At 39.4% G+C, this 21108-nt stretch overlaps 1 protein-coding gene across 1 annotated transcript; it reads right to left on the bottom strand.

Annotated features, from left to right (window-relative positions):
- Window positions 1-7528: 7528 nt before the first annotated feature.
- OR10J5 (olfactory receptor family 10 subfamily J member 5) lies at window positions 7529-8458 on the bottom strand. Its single transcript, XM_068965905.1, has one exon. The coding sequence runs from the start codon at window positions 8456-8458 to the stop codon at window positions 7529-7531; it is 930 nt and encodes a 309-aa protein (XP_068822006.1).
- Window positions 8459-21108: the final 12650 nt, after the last annotated feature.

Here is a 21108-nt window from a genome sequence, read left to right as displayed (position 1 = left end):
CTCTTGTTGCTTTTAATATTTTATCTCTGTCTTTAATTTTCATCAGTTTGATTACCATGTGTCTCAGTGTGTTCCTCCTTGGATTTATCCTGTCTGGGACTCTCTGTGCTTCCTGGGCTTGGTTGACTATTTCCATTCCCATGTTAGGGAAGTTTTCAGCTATTAGCTCTTCAAAATTTTCTCAAATCCTCTCTCTCTCTCTTCTCCTGCTGGGGCCCCTATAATGTGAATGTTGATGAGTTTAATGTTGTCTCAGAAGTCTCTTAGGCTGTCTTTATTTCTTTTCATTCTTTTTTCTATATTCTATTCTGTGGCAGTGATTTCCACCATTCTGTCCTCCAGGTCATTTATCTGTTCTTCTGCTTCAATTATTCCTTCTAATGTATTATTTATCTCTGTTTGTTCTTTAGTTCTTGTAGGTCTTTGGTAAACATTTCTTGCATCTTCTCAATCTTTGCCTCCATTCTTTTCCCAAAATCCTGGATCATATTCACTATTATTATTCTGAATTCTTTGCCTGGAAGGTTGCTATCTCTACTTCATTTAGTTGTTTTTCTGGGATTTTATCTTGTCCCTTCATCTGGGACATAACTTTCTGCTTTTTCATCATGATTAACTTTCTGTAATATGGTTTTTGTTTTAACTGCTGTGAGGTTGTCCTGCTTCCTGCTTCTTCCGTCTGCCCTCTGATGGATGAAGATAAGAGTTTTGTGAATGCTTCCTGATGGGAGGGAATGATGAGGGAACAAACTAGGTCTTCCTTTGGTGGGCAGGGCCTTGCTTAGTGAAGATTTAGTCCGATTATCTGCTGATGGGTTGCATGCCCTCTCTGTAGTAGTTTGGCCTGAGGTGGCCCAGCCCTGGGGTCTATGGGCTCTATAGTAGGATTAATGGCAACCTCTAAAAGGATTTATGCCAAGGGGGAATTTCCAGTGCCCCCATCCCTATGGTGAGCTCCTGCCAACCCACGCCTCCATAGGAGGCCTTCCAACACTAGGAGGTAGTTTTGGTTCAGTCTCCTGTGGGATCTTTGCTTCTCTCCTCTGAGTCTTGGTGCATGCAAAATTTTGTCTGCTCCCTCCAATGCTGGAATCTCTGTTCCCCCAGTCCTTTGGAAGGTATATAATCAAATCCTGCTGGCCCTCAGGCGAGATTCCCTTAGGATTCCCAGTCCCTTTTTGGATCCCTAGGCTGGTTTTATGAAGACCTACAAGAACTTTTAAAACCAACACCCAAAAAAAGAGGTCCTTTTCATTATAGGGGACTGGAATGCAAAAGTAGGAAGTCAAGAAACACCTGGAGTAACAGGCAAATTTGGCCTTGGAATGTGGAATGAAGCAGGGCAAAGACTAATAGAGTTTTGCCAAGAAAACGCACTGGTCATAGCAAACACCCTCTTCCAACAACACATGAGAAGACTCTACACATGAACATCACCAGATGGTGAACACCGAAATCAGATTGATTATATTCTCTGCAGCCAAAGATGGAGAAGCTCTATACAGTCAACAAAAACAAGACCAGGAGCTGACTGTAGCTCAGATCATGAACTCCTTATTACCAAATTCAGACTTAAATTGAAGAAAGTAGGGAAAACCACTAGACCATTCAGGTATGACCTAAATCAAATCCATTATGATTATACAGAGGAAGTGAGACAGAGATTTAAGAGCCTAGATTTGATAGATAGAGTGCCTAATGAACTATGGAATGAGATTCATGACATTTTACAGGAGACAGGGATCAAGACCATCCCCATAGAAAAGAAATGCAAAAAAGCAAAATGGCTGTCTGGGGAGGCCTTACAAATAGCTGTGAAAAGGAGAGAGGCAAAAAGCAAAGGAGAAAAGAAAAGATATAAGCATCTGAATGCAGAGTTCCAAAGAATAGCAAGAAGAGATAGAAAAGCCTTCTTCAGCAATCAATGCAAAGAAATCGAGGAAAACAACAGAATGGGAAAGACTAGGGATCTCTTCAAGAAAATTGGAGATACCAAGGGAACATTTCATGCAAAGATGGGCTCGATAAAGGACAGAGACGGTATGGACCTAACAGAAGCAGAAGATATTAAGAACAGGTGGCAAGAATACACAGAAGTAGAAAAAAGATCTTCACGACCCAGATAATCATGATGATGTGAACACTAATCTAGAGCCAGACATCCTGGAATGTGAAGTCAAGTGGGCCTTAGAAAGCATCACTACAAACAAAGCTAGTGGAGGTGATGGAATTCCAGTTGGGCTATTTCAAATCCTGAAAGATGATGCTGTGAAAGTGCTGCACTCAATATGCCAACAAATTTGGAAAACTCAGCAGTGGCCACAGGACTGGAAAAGGTCAGTCTTCATTCCAATCCCAAAGAAAGGCAACGCCAAAAATGCTCAAACTACCGCACAATTGCACTCATCTCTCATGCTAGTAAAGTAATGCTCAAAATTCTCCAAGCCAGGCTTCAGCAATACGTGAACCATGAACTTCCTGATGTTCAAGCTGGTTTTAGAAAAGGCAGAGGAACCAGAGATCAAATTGCCAACATCCGCTGGATCATGGAAAAACATACAGAGTTCCAGAAAAACATCTATTTCTGCTTTATTGACTATGCCAAAGCCTTTGACTGTGTGGATCACAATCAACTGTGGAAAATTCTGAAAGAGATGGGAATACCAGACCACCTAACCTGCCTCTTGAGAAACCTGTATGCAGGTCAGGAAGCAACAGTTAGAACTGGGCATGGAACAACAGACTGGTTCCAAATAGGAAAAGGTGTATTTCAAGGCTGTATATTGTCACCCTGCTTATTTAACTTCTATGCAGAGTACATCATGAGAAATGCTGGACTGGAAGAAACACAAGCTAGAATCAAGATTGCCGGGAGAAATATCAATAACCTCAGATATGCAGATGACACTACCCTTATGGCAGAAAGTGAAGAGGAGCTAAAAAGCCTCTTGATGAAAGTGAAAGAGAAGAGTGAAAAAGTTGGCCTAAAGCTCAACACTCAGAAAACGAAGATCATGGCATCTGGTCCCAACACTTCATGGGAAATAGATGGGGAAACAGTGGAAACAGTGTCAGACTTTATTTTTGGGGGCTCCAAAATCACCGCAGATGGTGACTGCAGCCATGAAATTAAAAGATGCTTACTCCTTGGAAGAAAAGTTATGACCAACCTAGATAATATATTCAAAGCAGGGACATTACTTTACCGACTAAGGTCCATCTAGTCAAGGCTATGGTTTTTCCTGTGGTCATGTATGGATGTGAGAGTTGGACTGTGAAGAAGGCTGAGTACCGAAGAACTGATGCTTTTGAACTGTGGTGTTGGAGAAGACTCTTGAGAGTCCCTTGGACTTCAAGGAGATCCAACCAGTCCATTCTGAAGGAGATCAACCCTGGGATTTCTTTGGAGGGAATGACGCTAAAGCTGAAACTCCAGTACTTTGGCCACCTCATGTGAAGAATTGACTCATTGGAAAAGACTCTGATGCTGGGAGGGATTGGGGGCAGTAGGAGAAGGGGACGACCAAGGATGAGATGGCTGGATGGCATCACGGACTCGATGGACGTGAGTCTGAGTGAACTCCGGGAGATGGTGATGGACAGGGAGACCTGACGTGCTGTGATTCATGGGGTTGCAAAGAGTCGGACAGGACTGAGCGACTGAACTGAACTGAACTGAAGGCTGGGAAGACTGATGTGGGGTTCAGAACCTTCACAATAGTGGGAGAACTTCTTTGGTTTCATTATTCTTCAGTCTGTGGGTCACCCACTCAGTGGGTATGGGATTTGATTTTATCATGACTGCACCCCTCCTGCCACCTTGCTGTGACCTCTTCTTTGTCTTCGGAGGTGTGGTACCTTTTTTTTGGTGGGTTCCAGTGTCCTCTTTTCAGTGATTATTCAACAACTAGTTGCATTTTGGTGCTCTCATAGGAGACAAGTGCAAGTCCTTCTACTCTCCCACCTTGAACTGCAAGCCTCTCAGTAAATCCACATGTGCCTTCAGATTATCTATCTACCCGCCATGACCCCTCAGTCTCCCAGGTGAGAACCACTTAAATGTTCCATTTCCCCAGCTTAATGAAAAATAGCAGTGCCCACATAGACAAAAATAAACAGGGTTAAAGAATGCTTCTCCAAAAGAGTTTAAGAAAATTATGGAAGCAAATGGTCTATAAAAGAGAGAAGTTGGATTCTGCAGTATGTCTCTGCTAGGATTTAAGGGGAAAAATAAAGAAAATTCTTTGAGATTATGATAGAAAAGGCACATTCACACTTGAGCACAAAATTTAGTAAATAACTCCGTAAAGTTCAAAAGTCCCCTGAAGCCCTTATAAACACTACTCCTGAAGGCACTATGAACCTCAGATTGAGAAACCTATTCTAGAGGGACACCAGTGATGGTTACCATCGAGACTCTGATGTCAGCTATGACATCACCCAACTATGAGAGCCTGCTACGAAGGACACTGGACAAGGAACCCCAGCCCTGCTGATCTCCTCACATTGAGACCTATGCAACAGAGAGTAAATTACAGTCATACAGAAGATGCAATGGTACTATTTGCATATTTCAGAACAGAGAAATAAAATTGGAAAGGAAGGGACAGGAAGTGACCTGGGGATGAAATCACAACAGGAGTGTGCAAAAAAGACAGGTGTCCGTATCAATGTTTCTTCATATCTCACAGCTCTGCCTCAGAGCAGAGATAAACTAGTAATAAGATGCACAAAAAAAATATTCTTACAACCTTAATCATTGAGGATATAAAATAATGTAGCATGAATATGCTGATTTTTCTATACATTAGTATTGAGAGAAGGATGAAGTCTGCACTATTTTCTGAGAAAAGTGAATTCCAATGACATTTGCCTTAGCCTTTGGAATCAAAACAGCCAATATCTAAGACAACTACTTCAGTGCCACTTTAGCTACTAAATAGAAGTATGAAAGCTTCCATAGGTTGAATAGAGAAGAGTCTTTATTAAAAGTGCATCTGGATAAAAGTACAGTTACAGAGAACAGCCACCAATATGTTTTCTCCCAGTTTAGCCTCTAGGGAACAACAGAGATTTTTGCTTTGATTTCGAATAATGAAGAGAGACACATAGAAATGAAAAGGAGCCAAGGAACTAACATGGATGGATAATAATAAGTGACAAGATGAGAATGAAGTCGTTATTCAGCAATCAGTTACTACTGTTTCAGTTATTCTTTATCTGTGACAACTATTCTTCATGATACCAACAGGATGTTTAAGTTTTTATAATAAAATTTCAATTGAATATATAATTATGTATAATTATATGTGAAAGATATTTCTAATGCATTGACCTTATTACTTCCAAACATATTTTCATATTAACATATAGCCTCTTGATGAAAGTGATAGAGGAGAGTGAAAAAGTTGGCTTAAAACTCAACATTCAAAAAGCTAAGATCATGGCATCCAGTCCCATCACTTCATGGCAAATCGATGGAGAAACAGTGGAAACAGTGGCAGACTTTATTTTTTGGAGCTCCAAAATCACTGCAGATTGAGACTGCAGCCATGAAATTAAAAGACTCTGGTTCCTTGGAAGAAAAGCTATGACCAACCTAGACAGCATATTAAAAAGCAGAGACATTACTTTGCCAGCAAAGGTCCATCTAGTCAAAACTATGGTTTTTCCACTAGTCATGTATGGATGTGAGAGTTGGACCATAAAGAAAGCTGAGTGCCGAAGAACTGATGCTTTTGAGCTGTGGTGTTGGAGAAGACTCTTGAGAGTCCCTTGGACTGCAAGGAAATCAAACCAATCAATCCTAAGGGAAATCAGTCCTGAATATTCACTGGAAGGACTGATGCTGAAGATGAATACTTTGGCCACCTGATGCAAAGAACTGACTCATTGGAAAAGATACTGATGCTGAGAAAGTTTGAAGGCAGGAGGAGAAAGGGATGACAGAGGATGAAACTGTTGGATGGCATCACCGATTCAATGGATATGAGTTTAAGCAAGTTCCAGGAGTTGATGATGGAGAGGGAAGCCTGGCATGCTGCAGTCTGTGGGGTCACAAAGAACCAGACATGATTAAGCAACTGAACTGAACTGACTGATACCTTGACATGCCTAAAAACAATATCCTTCACAAAATTTTTCCATATCATAATGTTTGTCATCATTGCTTTTAATTTTGCATATGCTAATATGTGTGATGGTAGCTCATTGTGATTTTAATCTGCGTTTCCCTAATGGCTAATATTGAACATGTTCTCATGTACTTGTTTGCCATTAATTAATCTTCAATTAAATATCTGTTCAAATCTGTGGTCCATTTATAACTTGGATTGTTTGCTTTCTTTTGAGTGCTTTTTTTTTTTTGAGTGCTCTTTATATATTCCAGATCTGATCCCTTTCACATTTGTGAAATGCAAATTTTTTCTAAGCTGTTGTCTCATCTTAGTAATATGTTCTGAGGGTAGAAATTCTTAATTTTGATGAGGTTATTTATCTTTTTTATCTTTTATAAACTGTGCTTTTGGTGTCATACAAAAAATAAACCTTTGCCTAACATAAAGGCACAAATATTTTCTCTTAAAAGTTTTGTAATTTTAGATTTTACATTTAATTCTACCATATTTTTGAGTCAGTTTTGTATAAAGTGCAAGATGTAGATCATAACTGGTGTTTTTGCGCATAGATATCCAGTTGTTCCAGCATGGATTGATAAAACAGTTTCCATTCTCCACTGAATTGCCTTTGTTTCTTAAAAAAAAGAAAAAGAAAACAAAGTTAACCATATAGGTACAGGTTTCTTTCTGGACTCTAGTTTGTGCCATTAACGTTTTTCTATCTTTCTATCAATACTCTCCTGGTTACTATATTTTTAATGCCCTTTCTCTGTGTTATTATATCCTCATTTTTAATACTGTAGAGTACTTTTATGAAATTTATAAATGCTTATAGTTTATTTTGGCCAAAAAAAAGCCTTTAGATTAATAAAACCTACTTCTCTCTTATTAAAAAAAAAAAATGCTACCCTTTTCTGAGGCTCTTCATTTTTCAATCAGCAGGAGTTAAGAAAACCCTTTCTGAAATGACTGCTACAGGGCAAGTGACTCAGCTTCTGAGAATGAAAGCCGTCCTTGGGCTGTCTCTGTCGCTTCATTTCCTAAGACCTCTTCCACATCTGTTCCAGCTGCCTCTTCTCACATCTTCTTACCAGACTACATCAAGAGTCTGACTGCCTGAGAGGAGCCAGGTAAAATCAAGGCCAACAGAGGTCTCCAAACAGAACTCCTCAGGCACAGAAACAAGTAGTCTTACTCTGGCTTGGAATGATTCTTGTATCTGGTAACAAAATTCATCAGAGCAAAAACCTTGCTTTCTGCTTTGCCCCTAGAGCATGAAAAAGAAAAGCATTTCAACTCTTTGGCATTATTCTCCACAAACACTGTATTTGATGAACTTCTCTATCGTGGCATGTTTGTGAGTAGACACATTACATTGAGCCAAAGGTCTTTTGACAAAACAATTCAATCTGTTAAGAACTGTTTCTGCCCACAGCTCTACGCAGGGCATCCTTGACCTCCTTGTTCCTAAGACTGTAAACAACAGGGTTCAGCAGGGGAGTGATGATGGTGTAGGTCACAGAGAGAAGAAGATCTTCTTCTATTGCATTTTCTGATTTGGGCTTGAGATAGGCAATGGCAGCACAGCCGTAGTGGACAACGACCACAGTGAGGTGAGAGGCACACGTGGCAAAGGTCTTCTTCCGGCCCTCGACTGAGGGTATCTTAAGGATGGAAGAGATAATGAGGATGTAGGAAATGAAGACCAGGACAACAGGCACAATAATCACAAATGAACTTACACCATAATTGATGATCTCATTGACAGTGGTATCAATACAAGAAAGTTTCATGACTGGGTAAATGTCACAGAAGAAGTGCTCCACCACAGTGCCACAGAAGGGCAAGTTGAACATGGCCGTTACATGGAGAACTGCCATAACGAGACCAGTGCCAAAAGACCCACAGACTAACCTAGCACACACTCCTTTGTTCATGAGGACTGTGTACCTCAGGGGCTTGCAGATGGCCACATAACGGTCATAGCCCATTACTGTGAGCAAGAAGCAACTATTAGCGGCCAAGATGGCAAAAAAGAACATCTGAGTTGCACAGCTTCCCAAAGATATAGGCTGGTTATAAAAAATGAGACCAGAAAGCATTCGTGGGATGATGACCAGCGTGTACACCGTCTCTGAGCTAGACAGCATGCTCAGAAAGAAGTACATGGGAGTGTGGAGGTGACGGTCAATGCAGATGACAGTGATAACGATGATGTTCCCAGTCAGAGTGAAAATGTAGGTGGAGAGGAAAACCACAAAGAGGGTTATCTGGTGATTTCCAAAGATGGAGAATCCCAGGAAGATGAATTCTGCCACTTCTGTGAAGTTCTTTCTCTGCATTCTGCTATATCAGTGTCCTAAAGCAACAGAGAGAGGCAGTCATCAAGGGGAAAATTCCCATCAATTGGACTTCATAGTAAGGGACAATGATAGCTGAATTGAGTGAGCCCAGTTTCCCCTTTGTGACCAGCAAGCTCATGTATATGACCCCTGAATAGAAAGAGAAAACTCTGGTTGCCTCTGTGGGGTTTATACATGTAAACACAATCACTAGGTGCAAACTTGCCCTGCGCATGGAGACTTCTGAGAAAATGCTCACAGCACTGATTTTGGGAAAGGGAAGAGAGAGCCCGGAAAGAGAAATTGCCCTGTGTACCAATCAGTAATGAGGTTTACCACTTAAAACAAACTCCAGGAACAAGAGTGCAGGTCAACAAAAAGATAAAGATGAAAGTTTTGGGGGGCAATGATATAGCAGAAGACAGTAATCTGAAAGATGAACTTTGATAAGTCATCACTGGATCTAGTGATAGGGCCACCAATAACTTTTACACAGTATTTCAGTTGAGTTTTGAATCTAGAAACCTCAATTCAGAGAAAGAATGTGGTCCAAACATGTCATCACACCCTCAAAGAATTGCAGGACAATTTGTGTTGTGATCTCTCCACTGAAATTGTTCACTCAAGTCCCGCCACAGTAATCTTTTTTGCTGACCTCAGTAGTCCTTTTGAAGAATGAACTCAGGAAGAGAGACAGGTAATTGGGAGAACACGGTTTAGTTTCCACTGTAGCAAGAAAAGGGGAGAGAAATTCAAGTTGTGAACAAGGGAATGCAAGCATCAGAGTTGAGAGGAGGAGGAGAAAGGAGACTGCCAGCTGCTAGGAGCTGAATTGGCTTATCAATTTTTAAAAATTTGGTGAACACAGAATTTGATATAATTATAAGAAATAGAGTGCACTAGTTCCCTCTACCAAAAAGCCAGAGTACACAATTTGTGTGGAGAATGTACATTTGATTTTGTGGCTCTCTACAGTGATCATTCCACTGCTCTCCCTCCTTTCTTATTTAGAATTATGAAATAGACTTTCTCTCCCACCTGCCGTAATTCCCTGAAAGTTGGTTTCGTCGTGGTCACTCCTACAAAACTGTTCTCTCAAATGTCAAAGAAGTCTCCATTGCTAAAAGTGTCAGACTTTGCTTTTTCCTCTTTCTCTTTTCCCTCTGATTCATTTTACACTTCTGAAAACCGTGCCTCCTGGAAACATTCTCTGACCTTAGTTTCCATGACACCACACTAGTTTTCTCTTTTCTCAGCACTAATTTAGTTCTCTCCCATGAAGCTGCTCATTCCACCTATATCGTAATGGAAATGCTGTTCTTTGGTCAATCCTTGGCCTTTGCTTTTTCCTTTCCACACTCTCCTCAGTTTTTCTGGTTATAATCTCTATGTTAATTGCTATCAGATCGCTACTTCTATCATCAATTTTTTCCTCAAAGAATCCTCTGGATTCTTCTACTTATGGGTCTTGCTGACATAATACATTTTACTTTTTCAAAAACTAATAAACATTTACCCTCTTATATTTGGGACATATACCCTCTACATCTTGGGCTTCCCTGGTAGCTCAGATGGTAAAGAATCTGCCTGCAAATTCAGGAGACCCAAGTTCAGTCCCTGGGTTGGGAAGATCCCCTGGAGAAGGAAATGGCAACCCACTCCAGTATTCTGCCTGGAGAACCCCATGGACAGAGGAGCCTGGCAGGCTACAGTCCATGGAGTCACAAAGAGTCAGACACAACTGAGCAACTAAGCACAAGCACTCTTTATCTTAACTTCTGTCTTTCTTGATGACCTCACCATTATTCCAGTCAACAAAGGTCAGCATTTTGGAGTCACATGTACATCATCATCACATTCAATGGAAGTCATTCTTAAATAACATCTATTGTCTCTCCCAATGCCTGGATTCACAATGACCCTCATAAGACTAGGGTACCAAATCCTCTAGTCAGGAAAGAAAACCTATTCCCATTCTAAAACATATATGGAAATGCAAAGAACTACAAAAGCCAAAGCAATTTCTAAAAAGAGTTTAGAAACTTACACCATTGCAATTGAAGACTACAGTAATCGAGGCAGCATAGCACTGGTATAAGGGTAGACATACAGCTCAGTGGAACAAAACACAGGTCAAAAATGATCCACATATACATGGTCAATTAATTTTTTTACAAAGGTTTTAACTATCTTAATAATAGTATTATCAACAAATGTTGCTGTTACAAACAATTGGATAGCTAGACAGAAAAAAATAAACCTCAAATCTTACCTCATGCCATATACAAAAAAAAAAATCAAAGTAAATCAAAGACATAGATATAAAAGTTAAAACAAAAATTCTAGGTGAAAATATGTGATAAAATCATGACCTTGGAATGAGAAAATTCCCTAGACACAAAATAAAACAGCATAAACTATAAAAGGACAAAATCACAAACTGAACTTCATCAAAATAAAGCTTCTATGCTTCAATAGACATTGTTAGAAAAATGAAAAGGAAAGCCACAGACTGGGAAAAAATATCCACAATATACATATATAAACTTGTTTTCAAATGTATAAAGAATTCTTAGAGCTCAACACTAAGAGACATTTTTTAAATTGGAAAAATATTTAAATAGACATTTTACATAAGAAGATATACAAATGGTGAGTAAGGTCATGAAAGAATTCTCAACATCACAGCCTTATTAGCCACCAGAGAAATGTAAAGTAACACCCTGAGATACTACTCCATGCCCATTCAAATGGCTAAAATTAAAAACTTGACAACCCCTAATGTTGTCAGGGAAGCAAAAGAATTGGAACTCTAAAATATTGATGGCAGTCTTATAAAACAGTACAACCAATTTGTAAAACAGTTTGGCATATTTTTAGAAAGATAAATACATACTTACTCCATGATTCAATATTTTCCCTAAGTATTTACACAAGAGAAATTAAAACTCATGTCCATATAGAGAAGCGAACATGAATATCCTAGAAGCCTTATTCCTAAAAGCCAAAAACTGAAAACCACTGAAACTTTTATGGTGTATCTATACAATGAAATATGGCTTAGCAATAAAAGGAGCAGATTACTAATACAAACAACATGACTGATCCTTTCCAGCCTTATATTAAACCGAAGAAGTCAGACATAAAAGAGTGGATACAATGTGATTCCATTTATAGGACACTCTAGAAAATATAATTTTAGTCTATGCTTGCAATAAAGCAAGAGGTGGTTACCAGAATTGGTACAGGGAATTGGCTAAAAGAACACTAGGGAACTTTTAGGGATAAAGGGAATGTTCGTGATTATGATGGTAGTTACACAGTCATATAAAGTTAACAAAATTCACCAAAATGTATACCTATATTGGTGCATTTTGTTACATTATTTACAGTAAACATGGTGTTTATCACATTGTGTATTATATAGTACAATAGGATGTAATGTAATATACCTCATCTAAGTTGATTTTTAAAAAGATTCTCATTTGGCCAAAAATAAGATTCTATGGCTGCAAATCTGTCACTGCTAGATCCACAGTTCTTTAGGGGCTCACTGTGATGTAGGAAGCATGGGAATTGGCTGGGACTTGGGGAGTCGGAACCTGATGTGGAATCTGCTAACGTCATAACACATGGTCTCGGGGACTTCCCTGATGGCCCAGTGGTTAGAAGGCAATGGCACCCCACTCCAGTACTCTTGCCTGGAAAATCCCATGGACGGACGAGCCTGGAAGGCTGCAGTCCATGGGGTCACTGAGGGTCGGATACGACTGAACGATTTCACTTTCGCTTTTCACTTTCATGCATTGGAGAAGGAAATGGCAACCCACTCCAGCGCTCTTGCCTTGAGAATCCCAGGGACGGGGGAGCCTGGTGGGCTGCCATCTATGGGGTCGCACAGAGTCGGACACGACTGAAGTGACTTAGTAGTAGCAGTAGTAGTGCAGGGGGCATGGGTTCAATCCCTTGTTGGGGAACTAAGATCCCACATGCGACATGGGGTGGCCAAAAAAAAAAAAAAAAAAGAAAGAAAACCAAAATGCGTGTGGTCTTGGGCAAATCATTTAAAATTTTTCTTGGTGTGGCTCTATGACAGGAAGAAACCATCCAAGTATTTTTTAACAGTCAACAAAAACAAAGAAGAAAATAGTGTGAGACAATGGAAGATGGAAAGACAGAGAGAAATTATTTCTAGATTATCCTCGGGAAAATAAGAACATTGAAACAGCAGAATACAATGAAAAGATAGAATAGCTAATGTTTTAATCAGGAAGATTACATTCCAAATAGAAAAAGAGAAAAAAAAAAAGCTTGAAGATGCAAAGAGAACTGCATTTACAAGAAAAGAAACTATTACAGAGTGTACTGATATTTACAACAAATCATGTATGTTATTTAAATTGGAGTGAACTTGTTAGGAAGTGAGAAGGGACTTAAAACATGCAACTTTGGCCAACCTCACAAAAAATATTACATGCGAATTATTCTTGCAAAAAAACAAAAACTCTATTACCTCCTCTCCAGAGACCTTGAAACACAAATTTCAAGATGCCAGGGACTCTTTAAAAACCTATAATTATTATAGCTATCTGAAGAAGCCAGAAAAAGAAAAACACTTGATCATAGGATGGGAAAGAATCTGCCAGGCTGTGCCTTTTTTTTTTTTTTTAAAGACATGAGCCCAGTTGGCATGTCTTTGCAGCTTCCCATCCCAGAACTCCAGATCCTGGCCCAAAAAGGATGCAGGAGCACAAGGGGCTAGAGCTTGCTTAAGTTAAGACACACATACAGGTAACCCAAGCACATTGCAAACTTAATCTGAAAGCATCTACAAAAGCAAAAAACCCTGGTGCTTCTTCAGGGCTTTACAATCTTATAATCACTTTCTCTCTCTCTAGATAGGACTGGAGCTTAGAGAAAAAGAGGCACATGACACGCACACTGGCCCTGAAAGTTACGTCTGTAGGAGGAGGAGAAGGAAAACGTATAAACTCAGACATCATGAGAAGACTCTCCAAGGAAAAGCCATGTTGACTAGCCCAGTTCTCCAGGGTCTCTTTTCCTCAGAACTTCCCGAGTGTCTCAAGGGAATGAATAGAGTCAGATTCCAGACAGGTGTCAAGGGATCTTATTAAAAAGAGGACTTTATTTTTTCCAAATGGTTAGTGATTTGTGATCCTGAAGCCATCCTCTCAGATGGTGTCTCTGCCCCTATCATGGACTTTAGAAGATGAGAGATTAGCCTCTATAGCACTTCCAAGAAAGGGCACTTAAGTACATAAACAGTATTTCCCAAGGACACTCATTTGTTAATAAATTCCATTTCCATTTTAACAAGACAGATTTTCTTAGCCTGAGTATTAGCAGTTAGACTCCTTCTGGGAGACTTTCCAACAAATATGTCACGCTCCTGGCATTCAGAGTTCCCTTTTGTTGTTATTGTTTAGTTGCTAAGTTGTATCCAGCTCGTGTCCCCATGGACTGTAGCCCACCAGGTCCCTCTGTCCATGGGATTTTGCAGGCAAGAATACTGAGTGCGTCACCATTTCCTCCTCAGGGGACTGAACCCATGGCCTCCTGTCTTCTGCATTATAAGTGGATTCTTTACCTCCAGAGCCATCCATGGCTCCCTATCTTTGCCCAATGCCCACTCCTCTGGACTGATCCAAATCCCTTTCCCCTGAGCATCCTTCAAGACTCTTCCAAGACTGCAGCAAATGATGTTTTAATTTTTCCACTTGATCTATGCTTATTCCTCCCTTTCCTACATGAAAGTTACAATATGGTGTAAAGGCTTTAATGTACTTTTCCTTCCTCCTTATACCTTATGGTATAAGGTCATTCTATCAGACTAGATATGTACACCTCCAATTTAACACACAAATGCCAGGATCATAATCAAGCAGTCATGTTAACTATGACACCTGTTTCTATCCAGTTATATGTTCTCAAACCTCCAGAGCATTTCAGTGGAAGTCAGAATAAGGAACTCTTTAATAGCCCCAAATCCTGTTCTATTTTGTTTCAAATCCAGTCATCTCTTGTTTCAGTCTTTTCCTTTCACAGAGTTTACAGTGACCTTGATAATTTGCATAATCCTTGACTTTAGAAGTTATCCGAAGCACATTCATAAATTCTTTAGTTAACCCTCAATTATCTCTGACATTGGGCTTCCCTGGTGGCTCAGGGCTGAAGAATCCACCTGCCAAGCAAGAGATGTGGGTTCAGTCCCTGGTTTGGAAAGATCCCCTGGAGGAGGAAGTAGCAACCCATTGCAGTATTCTTGCCTGGAGAATTCCGTGGACAGACGAGCCTGGTGGGCTACAGTCCTTGGGATCACAAAAGAGTCAGACATGACTTAGAGACTAAACAACAACAACAGTCTCCAGCATCTCTGCTCCCTCCTAGTTTAAGTTTCTCTCAGGCCTGACAAAGGCAATACCATTACTGATTTCCATTCCCCCAACACTTGAGATTTTTAACAAGATTTCAAATTCATAGGAAAGTTGCAAGTATACTACAAGGAACCCCTACATACTCTTTCCTGGATTCACCAATTGTTTATATTTTGCCTCATCTGTCTCTCCTAAATCTAACTCTAAAGGAGTTGAGAGTAAGTTGGATACATCGTGCCCCTACAGCCTTAAATACTCCTTTGAAAGTTTTCTAAGAAAAAGGAAATTCTATCACACAGCACAGTGAAATTACAAAGACACGGAGTCAAGAACCACTGTCACTCATCTCAACACTTACTGGCAGGAAACAGAAATTAGACCCAGATTTCAGTTCTGCATATCACAATACCAATGCTTCCCCTTCCAAAATGCAAAATATCATACCCCTTCTGATTCTTCTTAACCCAGTAATGCTTTTGCCCAAGGGCCTGAGAAAGAATAACTTATTTTAGAAAAGAAAGAGCAGGAGGAGAATTAGATCCCCCCAACCTTACCTCTTCTCCTTCCACCTGATCAAGAACATTATTTCCCAAAGAAGCTAATCTCCTGAGTTAATGATCACCCTATGCTCATGTCCATCTAGAAAATCTACAAAGATTCATCCCCATTTTTCCCATGTCCCAAATAATTTCTCTTTCTTTCCTTTTTACTGTTGCTCAACTATCTTCCCAGGCGAGACTAAGTACCACTTTCTCTTTAAATTCCTTCCCCCTCCTCAAATTTACAGAAAAGTTGAAAGTGCAATACAAAGAAATTTTTCTTGAACCATTAGAGTAAGTTTTTGAGACAGAGCTTATCACCTTTAAATACTTTCGTAGTCCCTACAAACAAGAACAGTCACCCACGTACCACAAAGTCATCACCCCAATCAGGAAAGTAACACTGACTCACTATCTTCTAATCCTCAGATCCCATTCAGTGTTTTGCCAGGTGTCCAAAACATAAATCCAGCTCAGAATCAAGCTTTGCACTTATTGGCATGCTTTGTTAATCTTCTTTAGTTTAGAACAGTCTCTCAGCAATCCCTTGTCTGTCCTAACTTGGATATTTCCAAAGATTACAAGTTGGGTATTTTATTAAAAGTCTCTGAAGTTTAATTTGTCTAATGTCTTCTCATGATTAGAAGCAGGTTATGGATCTTTGGCAGGACAGAAGTGACGTTGTGCTTTTTCACTGCACGCTATCAAGAGGCACATGGTTCTGAGTTATCCCACTTCTGATGATACCCAGCTGGATTGCTTAAAGTGGCATAAGTCAAGATTCTCTACTTTGAAGTACTCTTTCTCGGAGGAGCATAAAGATGGCGGAGGAATAGGACGGGAAGACCACTTTCTCCCTCACAAATTCCTCAAAAGAACATTTCAACGCCGAGCAAACTCCACAAAACAACTTCTGTAGGCTGGCAGAGGACATCAGGCAACCAGAAAAGCAGACCATTGTCTTCAAAAACAGATTTTTAACCTTTGCTCTTAGGTTTTTGTTGTCAATTTTGTTCATTTAAAAACCCAAACTTCACTACCCAAGTTTACCTGAGAGCGAGATTACTGGCTTGACCACTCTCTTCTCCTATGGACCCTCCTTTTTCTCCACCAGGTGGCCTCTGTCTCTTTTCTCCCCCATCTCTTCTCTATCCAACTCTGTGAATCTCTGTGTGTTCCAGACAGTGGAGAACACCTAAGGAACTGGTTACTGGCAGGATTTGTCTCTCTCCTTCTCATTCTTCTCTCTTATCCTCCTGGTCACCTCTGTCTACTTCCTCCCTCTCCTCTTCCCTGTATAACTCCGTAAATACCTCTGAGCGGGCCAGACTATAGAGCGCACATAAAGAAGTGACTACTGCCTAGCTTGCTCTCTCCCCTTTTGATCTCACCACATCTCATTCCAGTTACCTCTAACTACCCCCTCCATCTTCTCTTCTCCTTGTAACTCACTGATCCTCTCTGAGTGTCCCTCAATGTGGAGAAACTTTTCATCTTTAACCTAGATGTTTTATCATCGGTGCTGTATAGATGGAGAAGTCTAGAGGCTACTGTAAAAACAAAACTGAAGACCAGAAGCAGGAGGCTTAAATCCAAAGCCTGAAAACATTAGAGAACTCTTGAATTCAGGGAACATTAAGCAATAGGAGCTCATCAATTGCCTTCATACCTACACTGAAACCAAGCTCCACCCAAGGGCCAACAAGTTCCAAAACAAGACATATCACTCAAATTCTCCAGCAACACAGGAACACTCCCCTGAGCTTCAATATACAGGCAGCTCAAAATTATTCCAAAACCTTTGATGTCTCATAACCCATCACTGGTCACTCCACTGCACTCCAGAGAGAAGAAACCCAGCTCCACCCACCAGAACTCCAACACAAGCCTCCCTAACCAGGAAACCTTGACAAGCCACTGATAGAACCCCACCCACAGTGAGGAAGCTCCATAATAAAGAGAACTCCACAAATTACCAGAATATAAAAAGACCACCCCAAACGCAGCAATATAACCAAGATGAAGAGACAGAGGAATACTCAGCAGGTAAAGGAACAGGAGAGTTGCCCACCAAACCAAACAAAAGAGGAAGAAGTAGGGAATCTACCTGAGAAGGAATTCCGAATATTGATAGTGAAAATGATCCAAAATCTTGAAATCAAAATGGAATCACAGATAAATAGCCTAGAGACAAGAATTGAGAAGATGCAAGAAAGGTTTAACAAGGACCTAGAAGAAATAAAAAAGAGTCAAAATATAATGAATAATGCAATAAATGAGATCAGAAACACTCTGGAGGCAACAAATAGTAGAATAACGGAGGCAGAAGATAGGATTAGTGAAATAGAAGATAGAATGGTAGAAATAAATGAATCAGAGAGGAAACAAGAAAAATGAATTAAAAGAAACGAGGACAATCTCAGAGACCTCCAGGACAATATGAAACGCTCCAACATTCGAATTATAGGAGTCCCAGAAGAAGAAGACAGAAAGAAAGATCATGAGAAAATCCTTGAGGAGATAATAGTTGAAAACTTCCCTAAAATGGGGAAGGAAATAATCACCCAAGTCCAAGAAACACAGAGAGTTCCAAATAGGATAAACCCAAGGTGAAACACCCCAAGACACATATTAATTAAATTAACAAAGGTCAAACACAAAGAACAAATATTAAAAGCAGCAAGGGAAAAACAACAAATAACACACAAGGGGATTCCCATAAGGATAACAGCTGATCTTTCAATAGAAACTCTTCAGGCCAGGAGAGAATGGCAAGACATACTTAAAGTGATGAAAGACAATAACCTACAGCCCAGATTACTGTACCCAGCAAGGATCTCATTCAAATACGAAGGAGAAATCAAAAGCTTTACAGACAAGCAAAAGCTGAGAGAATTCAGCACCATCAAACCAGCTCTCCAACAAATTCTAAAGGATATTCTCTAGACAGGAAACCGAAAAGGGTGTATAAACCCGAACCCAAAACAATAAAGTAAATGGTAACTGGATCATACTTATCAATAATTACCTTAAACGTAAATGGGTTGAACGCCCCAACCAAAAGGCAAAGACTGGCCGAATGGATACAAAAACAAGACCCCTCTATATGCTGCTTACAAGAGACCCACCTCAAAACAAGGGACACATACAGACTGAAAGTGAAGGGCTGGAAAAAGATATACCACGCAAATAGAGACCAAAAGAAAGCAGGAGTGGCAATACTCATATCTGATAAAATAGACTTTAAAACAAAGGCTGTGAAAAGAGACAAAGAAGGCCACTACATAATGATCAAAGGATCAATCCAAGAAGAAGATATAACAATTATAAATATATATGCACCCAATATAGGAGCACCACAATATGTAAGACAAATGCTAACAAGTATGAAAGGGGAAATCAACAATAACACAATAATAGTGGGAGACTTTAATACCCCACTCACACCTATGGACAGATCAACTAAACAGAAAATTAACAAAGAAATGCAAACTTTAAATGATACATTAGATCAGTTAGACCTAATTGATATCTATAGGACATTTCACCCCAAAACAACGAATTTCACCTTTTTTTCAAGTGCTCATGGAACCTTCTCCAGGATAGATCACATCCTGGGCCATAAATCTAAACTTGATAAATTCAAAAAAATCGAAATCATTCCAAGCATCTTTTCTGACCATAATGCATTAAGATTAGATCTCAATTACAGGAGAAAAACTACTAAAAATTCCAATATATGGAGGTTGAACAACACACTTCTGAATAACCAACAAATCACAGAAGAAATCAAAAAAGAAATCAAAATATGCATAGAAACTAATGAAAATGAAAACACAACAACCCAAAACCTGTGGGACACTATAAAAGCAGTGCTAAGAGGAAAGTTCATAGCAATACAGGCATACCTCAAGAAACAAGAAAAAAGTCAAATAAATAACCTAACTCTACAACTAAAGCAACTAGAAAAGGAAGAATTGGAGAACCCCAGAGTGAGTAGAAGGAAAGAAATCTTAAAAATTAGGGCAGAAATAAATGCTAAAGAAACAAAAGAGACCATAGCAAAAATCAACAAGGCCAAAAGCTGGTTCTTTGAAAGGATAAATAAAATTGACAAACCACTAGCCAGACTCATCAAGAAGCAAAGAGAGAAAAGTCAAATCAATAAAATTAGAAATGAAAATGGAGAGATCACAACAGACAACACAGAAATACAAAGGATCATAAGAGACTACTATCAGCAGTTGTATGCCAATAAAATGGACAATGTGGAAGAAATGGACAAATTCTTAGAAAAGTACAATTTTCCAAAACTGAACCAGGAAGAAATAGAAAATCTTAACAGACCCATCACCAGCACGGAAATTGAAACTGTAATCAGAAATCTTCCAGCAAACAAAAGCCCAGGTCCAGACGGCTTCACAGCTGAATTCTACCAAAAATTTCGAGAAGAGCTAACACCTATCCTACTCAAACTCTTCCAGAAAATTGCAGAGGAAGGTAAACTTCCAAACTCATTCTATGAGGCCACCATCACCCTAATACCAAAACCTGACAAAGATGTCACAAAAAAAGAAAACTACAGGCCAATATCACTGATGAACATAGATGCAAAAATCCTCAACAAAATTCTAGCAATCAGAATCCAACAACACATTAAAAAGATCATACACCATGACCAAGTGGGCTTTATCCCAGGGATGCAAGGATTCTTCAATATCCGCAAATCAATCAATGTAATTCACCACATTAACAAATTGAAAAATAAAAACCATATGATTATCTCAATAGATGCAGAGAAGGCCTTTGACAAAATTCAACATCCATTTATGATAAAAACTCTCCAGAAAGCAGGAATAGAAGGAACATACCTCAACATAATAAAAGCTATATATGACAAACCCACAGCAAACATTATCCTCAATGGTGAAAAATTGAAAGCATTTCCTCTAAAGTCAGGAACAAGACAAGGGTGTCCACTTTCACCGCTACTATTCAACATAGTTCTGGAAGTTTTGGCCACAGCAATCAGACCAGAAAAAGAAATAAAAGGAATCCAAATTGGAAAAGAAGAAGTCAATCTCTCACTGTTTGCAGATGACATGATCCTCTACATGGAAAACCCTAAAGACTCCACCAGAAAATTACTAGAGCTCATCAATGAATATAGTAAAGTTGCAGGATATAAAATCAACACACAGAAATCCCTTGCATTCCTATACACTAATAATGAGAAAGTAGAAAAAGAAATTAAGGAAACAATTCCATTCACCATTGCAACGAAAAGAATAAAATACTTAGGAATATATCTACCTAAAGAAACTAAAGACCTATATATAGAAAACTATAAAACACTGATGAAAGAAATCAAAGAGGACACTAACAGATGGAGAAATATACCATGTTCATGGGTCGGAAGAATCAATATAGTGAAAATGAGTATACTACCCAAAGCAATTTACAAATTCAATGCAATCCCTATCAAGCTACCAGCCATATTTTTCACAGAACTAGAACAAATAACTTCAAGATTTGTATGGAAATACAAAAAACCTCGAATAGCCAAAGCAATCTTGAGAAAGAAGAATGGAACGGGAGGAATCAACTTGCCTGACTTCAGGCTCTACTACAAAGCCACAGTCATCAAAACAGTATGGTACTGGCACAAAGACAGACATATAGATCAATGGAACAAAATAGAAAGCCCAGAGATAAA

The sequence above is a fragment of the Capricornis sumatraensis genome, chromosome 2 (assembly GCF_032405125.1).
Source record: "Capricornis sumatraensis isolate serow.1 chromosome 2, serow.2, whole genome shotgun sequence".
Taxonomy (NCBI): domain Eukaryota; kingdom Metazoa; phylum Chordata; class Mammalia; order Artiodactyla; family Bovidae; genus Capricornis; species Capricornis sumatraensis.
This window is presented reverse-complemented; position numbering and strand designations above follow the sequence as displayed.